This window comes from Oncorhynchus keta, chromosome 9 (assembly GCF_023373465.1).
Source record: "Oncorhynchus keta strain PuntledgeMale-10-30-2019 chromosome 9, Oket_V2, whole genome shotgun sequence".
NCBI lineage: Eukaryota > Metazoa > Chordata > Actinopteri > Salmoniformes > Salmonidae > Oncorhynchus > Oncorhynchus keta.
The window spans coordinates 6,394,530-6,409,315 of NC_068429.1; the positions used below are offsets into that span (position 1 = coordinate 6,394,530).

The window sequence follows — 14,786 nt, forward strand, 5'->3', positions numbered from 1 at the left end:
TAGGCCTGGTTTGGCACTAGGCCTGGTTTGGCACTAGGCCTGGTTTGGCACTAGGCCTGGTTTGGCACTAGGCCTGGTTTGGCACTAGGCCTGGTTTGGCACTAGGTTTGGCACTAGGCCTGGTTTGGCACTAGGCCTGGTTTGGCACTAGGCCTGGTTTGGCACTAGGCCTGGTTTGGCACTAGGCTTGGTTTGGCACTAGGTTTGGCACTAGGCCTGGTTTGGCACTAGGCTTGGTTTGGCACTAGGCCTGGTTTGGCACTAGGCACGGTTTGACTGGTTGGCTAACAACAACAACAACTCAGAGCCGTTGATTCTAAATCTAAAATGCACACTAGATTGAATGAGAGAAATCTGATTCAGCTTTTCCTCTGATGCAAATGAACATGCATCACGAACATCACAGTGACGCAGTCACCTTAGGCTGCTCTTCCTCAAACTGTACTGAGGTTCTCCATGGAACCGTCTATTTCTCTGGGTGTTCAGATTAAGCAGTAGCTACAGTAACTGGTAGAGACTACCAACTACACTAAAGACTGGCTAAGGGTAGCATGCTTTACAGCACACACAATATGACTCAATTCAGGATGTGAAAAGATAACGTACACTGTTATTTGTCGTTTTAAGAAATACGGTATGGAAGTTGGCACCATTGATCACCAAAGAAGATTCTTACTGGTAATAGTAAACACCAAATGTGAGAGAAGATGAGAGTTACTCTGCAGAACTATTCTACTTGTCTCTGACATCACCTCCTCTATTTAAATTGTTTAAAAAAAAAACATTTTTTTTTTTTTAAATCCACGATGGTATGTGAATCAAGACAATCTCTTATAACCGGATAAAACTAAAAAAAAAAAATCGCAGCCAAACTCCATTGTAAGGAATACCATTTTCTCACCAAGTTATACAACAACCAGTAGGCTACACCACAGACTCCTTTTTTTAAAGACAAACATGTCCTCCAATCAGGTTTATTAAACAATAAATCCACATCAGTTATATACAGAACATATACTACATTATGGACTTTTGTCTTGTCTTAAACACAATACTAGTTGTTAACACGGACTGCCTGTCTGTCTTGGTCCCTATGTACCATCATGTTATTATTGTGTTATAGAAAAGTTGAGGATGTTACATTCAGGTGTAAGAAGTGGTGGGGGGTGGGGAGCAATGGTTGTCGAACACTTGTGTTGTCGCTCGCCAGGCCGTGCGAAGTGGAGCAATCTCCTGTAAAAGCTGGTAGATGTGGCCATGCTACATTCCATAGCGACATCCTCACGGAACACAGAACTACATTCCATAGCAACATCCTCACGGGAAACACAGAACTACATTCCATAGCAACATCCTCACGGAACACAGAACTACATTCCATAGCAACATCCTCACGGAACACAGAACTACATTCCATAGCAACATCCTCACGGAACACAGAACTACATTCCATAGCAACATCCTCACGGAACACAGAACTACATTCCATAGCGACATCCTCACGGAACACAGAACTACATTCCATAGCGACATCCTCACGGAACACAGAACTACATTCCATAGCAACATCCTCACGGAACACAGAACTACATTCCATAGCAACATCCTCACGGAACACAGAACTACATTCCATAGCAACATCCTCACGGAACACAGAACTACATTCCATAGCAACATCCTCACGGAACACAGAACTACATTCCATAGCAACATCCTCACGGAACACAGAACTACATATTGCGTGCACTAGCCAACTACTGTAGCTAGATTTGATGTTAAAGTCTGTCACACGAGATTAGTCGCTAGGGATGTCAAAAGGCCACAGACAGACAGACACCCCTGACCTGGTTAGATATTACTGCACTGTTGGAGCTAGGAACACAAGCATTTCGCTACACCCAAAATAATATAGGCAAAATATGTGTATGTGACCAGTTAATTTTGGCACAGACAGAGTCAGACAGACAGAGTCAGACAGACAGAGTCAGACAGAGTCAGACAGAGACAGACAGACAGAGACAGACAGAGACAGACAGACAGAGACAGACAGACAGACAGAGACAGACAGACAGACACAGACAGACAGACAGAGACAGACAGACAGACAGACAGACAGACAGACAGACAGACAGACAGACAGACAGACAGACAGACAGACAGACAGACAGACAGACAGACAGACAGACACAGACAGAGACAGACAGAGACAGACAGACAGACAGACAGACAGACAGACAGAGACAGACAGAGACAGACAGACAGACAGACAGCAGTTATCATCAATGAGATATTTACAGCTTGACGATGTATTTTCCTGACAGTAATATTATATCAGTCTTGACTGAGTGATATTATAATATCATAAAGTTGATCATACCTTACTGTCTTTTATGCACATTTAGCTATACACGGCGGTTGTCAAACAGTACTGTTAAATGGGGGATCACATTTACTGTAAATTTAATTTTACTTTACCTAAATTTAATGTGTGTTGAACCGTGATCTAACGGATTAGATTTACTGTAATAATAATAATAACAATCTGATCTAAAACAAAAGAAAGTTAATAAACATACAGCTCTACTTTAAATTTAAAAATCATATATAAATGCTTTATAATGTTAATATTGGTACCGTATGGATGGGACCTTAGAAGCCAAGGCAGGAGATTAGATTTTAATATTGGTACTGTATGGATGGGGCCTTAGAAGCCAAGGCAGTAGATTAGATTTTAATATTGGTACTGTATGGATGGGGCCTTAGAAGCCAAGGCAGGAGATTAGATTTTAATATTGGTACTGTATGGATGGGGCCTTAGAAGCCAAGGCAGGAGATTAGATTTTAATATTGGTACTGTATGGATGGGGCCTTAGAAGCCAAGGCAGTAGATTAGATGTTAATATTGGTACTGTATGGATGGGGCCTTAGAAGCCAAGGCAGGAGATTAGATTTTAATATTGGTACTGTATGGATGGGGCCTTAGAAGCCAAGGCAGTAGATTCGATTTTAATATTGGTACTGTATGGATGGGACCTTAGAAGCCAAGGCAGGAGATTAGATTGGACAAATACTTGTAAACAACATGAGGATATAAAGTTTTATAAAACATAGGCCTCCGATAGGCCAGGCTTTCGTCCCAAATGGCAACCTATTCCCTATTTATACCACAGCATTGTTGAATACTCGTTTCTGATTGGCTAGAAGGGCATTCTAGAATGGGCATTAAAACCAAATATAGAAGACAGATGTCTCTGGGACAGATATATATGGGATACCTACCTGATCATGACGCATTATAAAGCACTACACAAGCAGACTGTAGTTACAGAAAGATAAACCAACAACCACACAAACCGATATTGGATACATTGTAAACGCAGGTCCAACAAGGAAAAACATAGCTAACTAGCTAGCTAGCATTCATTTATTTTCTTTTTCGCAGAGACCTCTGATGAACCTAACGTGGTGAGTGATGAACATACATTTTTCCCGGGCCTTCAATGTTGCAATCATGAAGCAAGTGGAGCTATGCTGTCAAACCCGCCCACTTTTCTATTTTTAACAGCTGTTTTCAGCAACTGATATTGTTAAATTCGATTGGTCACATTGGCATGTTTGCTAGCAACAAACTGTTTAGCTACGTTCAAGCCTAGTGTTTGCCGTGTTCGATAAGGGCGGCAGCTAGCCTAGAAGTTAACCGAAAGGTCGCTGGTTCCAATCCCCGAGCGGACTAGGTGAACAATGTGCCCTTGAGCAAGACTGTCTGCCAAATGACTCAAAATGTAACTATGCAATGCGCTCTCCTCATAACGAACTGTGTCCTGACGCGAACGCAAACTATTCAATGCCAAAATCGCTCTTCCTCATCCTCATCATCATCGTCATCATCAGCTCATTGTTATGGATGTTATCCAAATGAATTGTCACTAGAAAACAGCAAACACAGCTACTATACCGGTATTCTGGCTGCAGAGGGTTGATGTGATTTTGTGTTAAAAAAAAAATAGTTCACTAGCTAGCAAGCAAGTCAGCATGGCAACCGAATAAAAACGTCCATAGAACAGAACGAATGAGCAACAGAGTCGTATCTCTGGCAACGGACTAACAAATCAGGTTTCATGGGAGGATGGAAAAAGTATTAATTTGACTTTTAATCCATTCAAAAAAAAATATCTATGAAAACATTTCCACCAGAAAATGTGTGCTTTAGTATTGTTTTCTTTGGCAACTGTGGTATAAGCGGGATAAACGCCTCCGTTCTGTACATTACCGAGGAGATAATGAACTCGGCTCGTCCCGCTGTCTTGTCCATTATGTCCAAGGCAATGTACATAGTGCACACCTTATAGGCTCTGGTCAAATGTAATGCCCTATGTAAGGGAACAGGGTGACAATTGGGACACAATACAACACAACACAGGACAGGCAGGAGAGACACATAGCCAGGCCCAGCACAGTACACACAGGCCATGCAAGGCCAGAACCACAACCCCCATTGCAGTGTGGCTGACTGAGCTGCCCCCTCACACATCATGCTGTGGCCACGCTGCTGCCCTTCTGCGTCTGGCCACCAGAGGGCGCACTAGAGGACCAACCAGAGTAGGGAGAAGGGGACGTGGAAGAGGCTAGAGGTCTAGCATGCACACTTCTTCTGGTCAGGCGCAGCGTCCTCCAGCTTGGTGGCTCCTCCCCCGTTGGCGGGATCGGCGGTGGGCTTGTCGACACACTGCTCCATCCTCTTCATGACCAGGTCTAGCAGAGTGATGACCGCCTTGTCCACCTCAGACCCCGTCGCTGCCGACGTCTCAAAGTACGGGATCCTACAGGGGACAAACAGAACCACATCAGACAGGATATACAGAACCACATCAGACAGGACATACAGAACCCAGATCAGAACAGGACACATACAGAACCCACATCAGACAGGGGACATACAGAACCCACATCAGACAGGACATACAGAACCCAGATCAGACAGGACATACAGAACCCAGATCAGACAGGACCTACAAAACCCACATCAGACAGGACATACAGAACCACATCAGACAGGGGACATACAGAACCACATCAGACAGGACATACAGAACCACATCAGACAGGACATACAGAACCACATCAGACAGGATATACAGAACCACATCAGACAGGACATACAGAACCACATCAGACAGGACATACAGAACCACATCAGACAGGACATACAGAACCACATCAGACAGGACATACAGAACCACATCAGACAGGACATAGAGAACCACATCAGACAGGACATACAGAACAACATCAGACAGGATATACAGAACCACATCAGACAGGACATACAGAACCACATCAGACAGGACATACAGAACCACATCAGACAGGACATACAGAACCACATCAGACAGATATACAGAACCACATCAGACAGGACATACAGAACCCACATCAGACAGGACATACAGAACCACATCAGACAGGACATACAGAACCACATCAGACAGGACATACAGAACCACATCAGACAGGATATACAGAACCACATCAGACAGGACATACAGAACCACATCAGACAGGACATACAGAACCCACATCAGACAGGACATACAGAACCACATCAGACAGGACATACAGAACCACATCAGACAGGATATACAGAACCCACATCAGACAGGACATACAGAACCCAGATCAGACAGGACATACAGAACCACATCAGACAGGACATACAGAACCACATCAGACAGGACATACAGAACCACATCAGACAGGACATACAGAACCACATCAGACAGGACATACAGAACCACATCAGACAGGACATACAGAACCACATCAGACAGGACATACAGAACCACATCAGACAGGACATACAGAACCACATCAGACAGGACATACAGAACCACATCAGACAGGACATACAGAACCACATCAGACAGGACATACAGAACCACATCAGACAGGACATACAGAACCACATCAGACAGGACATACAGAACCACATCAGACAGGACACATACAGAACCACATCAGACAGGACACATACAGAACCACATCAGACAGGACACAGAACCCAGATCAGACAGGACACATACAGAACCCACATCAGACAGGGGACATACAGAACCCACATCAGACAGGGGACATACAGAACCCACATCAGACAGGACATACAGAACCCAGATCAGACAGGACACATACAGAACCCAGATCAGACAGGACATACAGAACCACATCAGACAGGACATACAGAACCACATCAGACAGGATATACAGAACCACATCAGACAGGATATACAGAACCACATCAGACAGGACATACAGAACCACATCAGACAGGACATACAGAACCACATCAGACAGGACATACAGAACCACATCAGACAGGATATACAGAACCACATCAGACAGGACATACAGAACCACATCAGACAGGATATACAGAACCCACATCAGACAGGACATACAGAACCCAGATCAGACAGGACACATACAGAACCCACATCAGACAGGGGACATACAGAACCACATCAGACAGGACACATACAGAACCACATCAGACAGGACATACAGAACCCAGATCAGACAGGACACATACAGAACCCACATCAGACACCTGGGGACATACAGAACCCACATCAGACAGGGGACACAGAACCCAGATCAGACAGGACATACAGAACCACATCAGACAGGACATACAGAACCACATCAGACAGGACATACAGAACCACATCAGACAGGATATACAGAACCACATCAGACAGGATATAAACCACATCAGACAGGACATACAGAACCACATCAGACAGGACATACAGAACCACATCAGACAGGACATACAGAACCACATCAGACAGGATATGGGAACCACATCAGACAGGACATACAGAACCACATCAGACAGGATATACAGAACCCACATCAGACAGGACATACAGAACCACATCAGACAGGACCTACAGAACCACACAGACAGGATATACAGAACCCAGATCAGACAGGACATACAGAACCCAGATCAGACAGGACATACAGAACCACATCAGACAGGACATACAGAACCACATCAGACAGGACATACAGAACCACACATACAGAACCACATCAGACAGGACATACAGAACCACATCAGACAGGACATACAGAACCACATCAGACAGGACATACAGAACCACATCAGACAGGACATACAGAACACATCAGACAGGACATACAGAACCACATCAGACAGGACATACAGAACCACATCAGACAGGACATACAGAACCACATCAGACAGGACATACAGAACCACATCAGACAGGACATACAGAACCACATCAGACTGGACACATACAGAACCACATCAGACAGGACACATTACAGAACCACATCAGACAGGACATACAGAACCCAGATCAGACAGGACACATACAGAACCCACATCAGACAGGGGACATACAGAACCCACATCAGACATTACATACAGAACCCAGATCAGACAGGACACATACAGAACCCAGATCAGACAGGACATACAGAACCCACATCAGACAGGACATACAGAACCCAGATCAGACAGGACAAATACAGAACCCACATCAGACAGGACATACAGAACCACATCAGACAGGACATACAGAACCCACATCAGACAGGACACATACAGAACCCACATCAGACAGGACATACAGAACCACATCAGACAGGACATACAGAACCCACATCAGACAGGACATACAGAACCCACATCAGACAGGACATATAGAACCCACATCAGACAGAACATACAGAACCCAGATCACATAGGTCACACACAGAACCCAGATCAGACAGGACACATACAGAACCCAGATCAGACAGCACATACAGAACCCTGTCCTGTCTGAACAGAGAACCGAGATCAGACAGGACCAAGAACCCAGATCACATCAGAGAGAATGTATCCTCTATGGAGCTACTAGTCACTGAGAAAAATAAACTACTTCTCACTCAAAAATGTTTTCTCAAGTACAATATAAATCAAGAACAATATTGTAAAACAAACAACAACAGAGGGACTAAAAAAGTAAATCATTATCACATTATACTGGTACACCTGGGTACACCTGGGTACACCTGGGTACACCTGGGTACCCTACAGAGACAACACTGGTACACCTGGGTACCCTACAGAGACAACACATTATACTGGTACACCTGGGGACCCTACAGAGACAACACATTACACTGGTACACCTGGGTACCCTACAGAGACAACACATTATACTGGTACACCTGGGGACCCTACAGAGACAACACATTATACTGGTACACCTGGGGACCCTACAGAGACAACACATTACACTGGTACACCTGGGTACACCTGGGTACACTACAGAGACAACACATTATACTGGTACACCTGGGGACCCTACAGAGACAACACATTACACTGGTACACCTGGGTACACCTGGGTACACTACAGAGACAACACATTATACTGGTACACCTGGGGACCCTACAGAGACAACACATTACACTGGTACACCTGGGTACCCTACAGAGACAACACATTATACTGGTACACCTGGGTACCCTACAGAGACAACACATTATACTGGTACACCTGGGTACACCTGGGGACCCTACAGAGACAACACATTATACTGGTACACCTGGGTACACCTGGGTACCCTACAGAGACAACACATTATACTGGTACACCTGGGTACACCTGGGGACCCTACAGAGACAACACATTATACTGGTACACCTGGGTACACCTGGGTACCCTACAGAGACAACACATTACACTGGTACACCTGGGGACCCTACAGAGACAACACATTGTACTGGTACACCTGGGTACCCTACAGAGACAACACATTACACTGGTACACCTGGGTACACCTGGGTACACTACAGAGACAACACATTATACTGGTACACCTGGGTACCCTACAGAGACAACACATTATACTGGTACACCTGGGTACACCTGGGGACCCTACAGAGACAACACATTATACTGGTACACCTGGGTACACCTGGGTACCCTACAGAGACAACACATTACACTGGTACACCTGGGTACCCTACAGAGACAACACATTACACTGGTACACCTGGGTAACCTACAGAGACAACACATTATACTGGTACACCTGGGGACCCTACAGAGACAACACATTATACTGGTACACCTGGGTACACCTGGGGACCCTACAGAGACAACACATTATACTGGTACACCTGGGGACACCTGGGGACCCTACAGAGACAACACATTACACTGGTACACCTGGGGACCCTACAGAGACAACACATTATACTGGTACACCTGGGGACCCTACAGAGACAACACATTACACTGGTACACCTGGGTACCCTACAGAGACAACACATTACACTGGTACACCTGGGGACCCTACAGAGACAACACATTGTACTGGTACACCTGGGTACCCTACAGAGACAACACTGGTACACCTGGGTACCCTACAGAGACAACACATTATACTGGTACACCTGGGGACCCTACAGAGACAACACATTACACTGGTACACCTGGGTACACCTGGGTACACTACAGAGACAACACATTATACTGGTACACCTGGGTAACCTACAGAGACAACACATTATACTGGTACACCTGGGTACCCTACAGAGACAACACATTATACTGGTACACCTGGGTACACCTGGGTACCCTACAGAGACAACACATTATACTGGTACACCTGGGTACCCTACAGAGACAACACTGGTACACCTGGGTACCCTACAGAGACAACACATTATACTGGTACACCTGGGTACCCTACAGAGACAACACATTATACTGGTACACCTGGGGACCCTACAGAGACAACACATTACACTGGTACACCTGGGTACACCTGGGTACCCTACAGAGACAACACATTATACTGGTACACCTGGGTACCCTACAGAGACAACACATTATACTGGTACACCTGGGTACCCTACAGAGACAACACATTACACTGGTACACCTGGGTACCCTACAGAGACAACACATTATACTGGTACACCTGGGTACCCTACAGAGACAACACTGGTACACCTGGGTACCCTACAGAGACAACACATTATACTGGTACACCTGGGTACCCTACAGAGACAACACATTATACTGGTACACCTGGGGACCCTACAGAGACAACACATTACACTGGTACACCTGGGTACCCTACAGAGACAACACATTACACTGGTACACCTGGGTACACCTGGGTACCCTACAGAGACAACACATTATACTGGTACACCTGGGGACCCTACAGAGACAACACATTATACTGGTACACCTGGGTACCCTACAGAGACAACACATTATACTGGTACACCTGGGGACCCTACAGAGACAACACATTATACTGGTACACCTGGGTACCCTACAGAGACAACACATTATACTGGTACACCTGGGTACCCTACAGAGACAACACATTACACTGGTACACCTGGGTACACCTGGGTACCCTACAGAGACAACACATTACACTGGTACACCTGGGTACCCTACAGAGACAACACATTACACTGGTACACCTGGGTACACCTGGGGAACCTACAGAGACAACACATTATACTGGTACACCTGGGTACACCTGGGGACCCTACAGAGACAACACATTATACTGGTACACCTGGGTACACCTGGGGACCCTACAGAGACAACACATTACACTGGTACACCTGGGGACCCTACAGAGACAACACATTATACTGGTACACCTGGGGACCCTACAGAGACAACACATTACACTGGTACACCTGGGTACCCTACAGAGACAACACATTATACTGGTACACCTGGGTACCCTACAGAGACAACACATTGTACTGGTACACCTGGGTACCCTACAGAGACAACACTGGTACACCTGGGTACCCTACAGAGACAACACATTATACTGGTACACCTGGGGACCCTACAGAGACAACACATTACACTGGTACACCTGGGTACACCTGGGTACACTACAGAGACAACACATTATACTGGTACACCTGGGTACCCTACAGAGACAACACATTATACTGGTACACCTGGGGACCCTACAGAGACAACACATTATACTGGTACACCTGGGTACCCTACAGAGACAACACTGGTACACCTGGGTACCCTACAGAGACAACACATTATACTGGTACACCTGGGTACCCTACAGAGACAACACATTACACTGGTACACCTGGGGACCCTACAGAGACAACACATTATACTGGTACACCTGGGGACCCTACAGAGACAACACATTATACTGGTACACCTGGGGACCCTACAGAGACAACACATTACACTGGTACACCTGGGTACACCTGGGTACCCTACAGAGACAACACATTATACTGGTACACCTGGGTACCCTACAGAGACAACACATTACACTGGTACACCTGGGTACCCTACAGAGACAACACATTATACTGGTACACCTGGGTACCCTACAGAGACAACACATTACACTGGTACACCTGGGTACCCTACAGAGACAACACATTATACTGGTACACCTGGGGACCCTACAGAGACAACACTGGTACACCTGGGTACCCTACAGAGACAACACATTATACTGGTACACCTGGGTACCCTACAGAGACAACACATTACACTGGTACACCTGGGGACCCTACAGAGACAACACATTACACTGGTACACCTGGGGACCCTACAGAGACAACACATTACACTGGTACACCTGGGTACACCTGGGGACCCTACAGAGACAACACATTATACTGGTACACCTGGGGACCCTACAGAGACAACACATTACACTGGTACACCTGGGTACCCTACAGAGACAACACATTATACTGGTACACCTGGGGACCCTACAGAGACAACCCATTACACTGGTACACCTGGGTACCCTACAGAGACAACACATTATACTGGTACACCTGGGGACACCTGGGGACCCTACAGAGACAACACATTATACTGGTACACCTGGGGACCCTACAGAGACAACACATTACACTGGTACACCTGGGGACCCTACAGAGACAACACATTATACTGGTACACCTGGGTACCTTACAGAGACAACACTGGTACACCTGGGTACCCTACAGAGACAACACATTACACTGGTACACCTGGGTACCCTACAGAGACAACACATTACACTGGTACACCTGGGGACCCTACAGAGACAACACATTATACTGGTACACCTGGGGACCCTACAGAGACAACACATTACACTGGTACACCTGGGTACCCTACAGAGACAACACATTATACTGGTACACCTGGGGACCCTACAGAGACAACACATTATACTGGTACACCTGGGTACACCTGGGTAACCTACAGAGACAACACATTACACTGGTACACCTGGGGACCCTACAGAGACAACACATTATACTGGTACACCTGGGTACACCTGGGTAACCTACAGAGACAACACATTACACTGGTACACCTGGGGACCCTACAGAGACAACACATTATACTGGTACACCTGGGTACCCTACAGAGACAACACTGGTACACCTGGGGACCCTACAGAGACAACACATTATACTGGTACACCTGGGTACCCTACAGAGACAACACATTACACTGGTACACCTGGGGACCCTACAGAGACAACACATTATACTGGTACACCTGGGGACCCTACAGAGACAACACTGGTACACCTGGGTACCCTACAGAGACAACACATTATACTGGTACACCTGGGTACCCTACAGAGACAACACATTACACTGGTACACCTGGGTACACCTGGGTACCCTACAGAGACAACACATTACACTGGTACACCTGGGTACACCTGGGTACCCTACAGAGACAACACATTATACTGGTACACCTGGGTACCCTACAGAGACAACACATTACACTGGTACACCTGGGTACACCTGGGTACCCTACAGAGACAACACATTATACTGGTACACCTGGGGACCCTACAGAGACAACACATTACACTGGTACACCTGGGTACCCTACAGAGACAACACATTATACTGGTACACCTGGGTACCCTACAGAGACAACACATTATACTGGTACACCTGGGTACCCTACAGAGACAACACATTATACTGGTACACCTGGGGACCCTACAGAGACAACACATTATACTGGTACACCTGGGTACCCTACAGAGACAACACTGGTACACCTGGGTACCCTACAGAGACAACACATTACACTGGTACACCTGGGTACCCTACAGAGACAACACATTACACTGGTACACCTGAGGACCCTACAGAGACAACACATTACACTGGTACACTTGGGTACACCTGGGGACCCTACGGAGACAACACATTACACTGGTACACCTGGGGACCCTACAGAGACAACACATTACACTGGTACACCTGGGGACCCTACAGAGACAACACATTATACTGGTACACCTGGGTACACCTGGGTAACCTACAGAGACAACACATTACACTGGTACACCTGGGGACCCTACAGAGACAACACATTATACTGGTACACCTGGGTACACCTGGGGACCCTACGGAGACAACACATTACACTGGTACACCTGGGGACCCTACAGAGACAACACATTACACTGGTACACCTGGGTACCCTACAGAGACAACACATTATACTGGTACACCTGGGTACACCTGGGGACCCTACGGAGACAACACATTACACTGGTACACCTGGGTACCCTACAGAGACAACACATTACACTGGTACACCTGGGGACCCTACAGAGACAACACATTATACTGGTACACCTGGGTACCCTACAGAGACAACACTGGTACACCTGGGTACCCTACAGAGACAACACATTATACTGGTACACCTGGGGACCCTACAGAGACAACACATTACACTGGTACACCTGGGTACACCTGGGTACCCTACAGAGACAACACATTACACTGGTACACCTGGGTACACCTGGGTACCCTACAGAGACAACACATTATACTGGTACACCTGGGTACCCTACAGAGACAACACATTATACTGGTACACCTGGGTACACCTGGGGACCCTACAGAGACAACACATTATACTGGTACACCTGGGGACCCTACAGAGACAACACATTACACTGGTACACCTGGGGACCCTACAGAGACAACACATTACACTGGTACACCTGGGTAACCTACAGAGACAACACATTACACTGGTACACCTGGGTACACCTGGGGACCCTACAGAGACAACACATTACACTGGTACACCTGGGTACACCTGGGGACCCTACAGAGACAACACATTATACTGGTACACCTGGGTAACCTACAGAGACAACACATTACACTGGTACACCTGGGGACCCTACAGAGACAACACATTATACTGGTACACCTGGGTAACCTACAGAGACAACACATTATACTGGTACACCTGGGTACACCTGGGGACCCTACAGAGACAACACATTATACTGGTACACCTGGGGACCCTACAGAGACAACACATTATACTGGTACACCTGGGTACCCTACATAGACAACACATTACACTGGTACACCTGGGGACCCTACAGAGACAACACATTATACTGGTACACCTGGGTACACCTGGGGACCCTACAGAGACAACACATTATACTGGTACACCTGGGGACCCTACAGAGACAACACATTACACTGGTACACCTGGGTACCCTACAGAGACAACACATTACACTGGTACACCTGGGTAACCTACAGAGACAACACATTACACTGGTACACCTGGGTACCCTACAGAGACAACACATTATACTGGTACACCTGGGTACCCTACAGAGACAACACATTACACTGGTACACCTGGGTACCCTACAGAGACAACACATTA

At 46.5% G+C, this 14,786-nt stretch overlaps 1 protein-coding gene across 1 annotated transcript in view; it reads right to left on the bottom strand.

The window, feature by feature from the left end:
• Positions 1-937: 937 nt before the first annotated feature.
• LOC127931677 (ras-related protein Rab-27B-like) overlaps positions 938-14,786 on the bottom strand; it is a 30,039-nt gene continuing 16,190 nt past the window's right edge. The window contains exon 6 of the mRNA XM_052525008.1: positions 938-4,820. Within this exon, the coding sequence (XP_052380968.1) occupies positions 4,634-4,820 (187 nt within the window). The 3' untranslated portion in view covers positions 938-4,633. The remainder of the gene's footprint in view (positions 4,821-14,786) is intronic.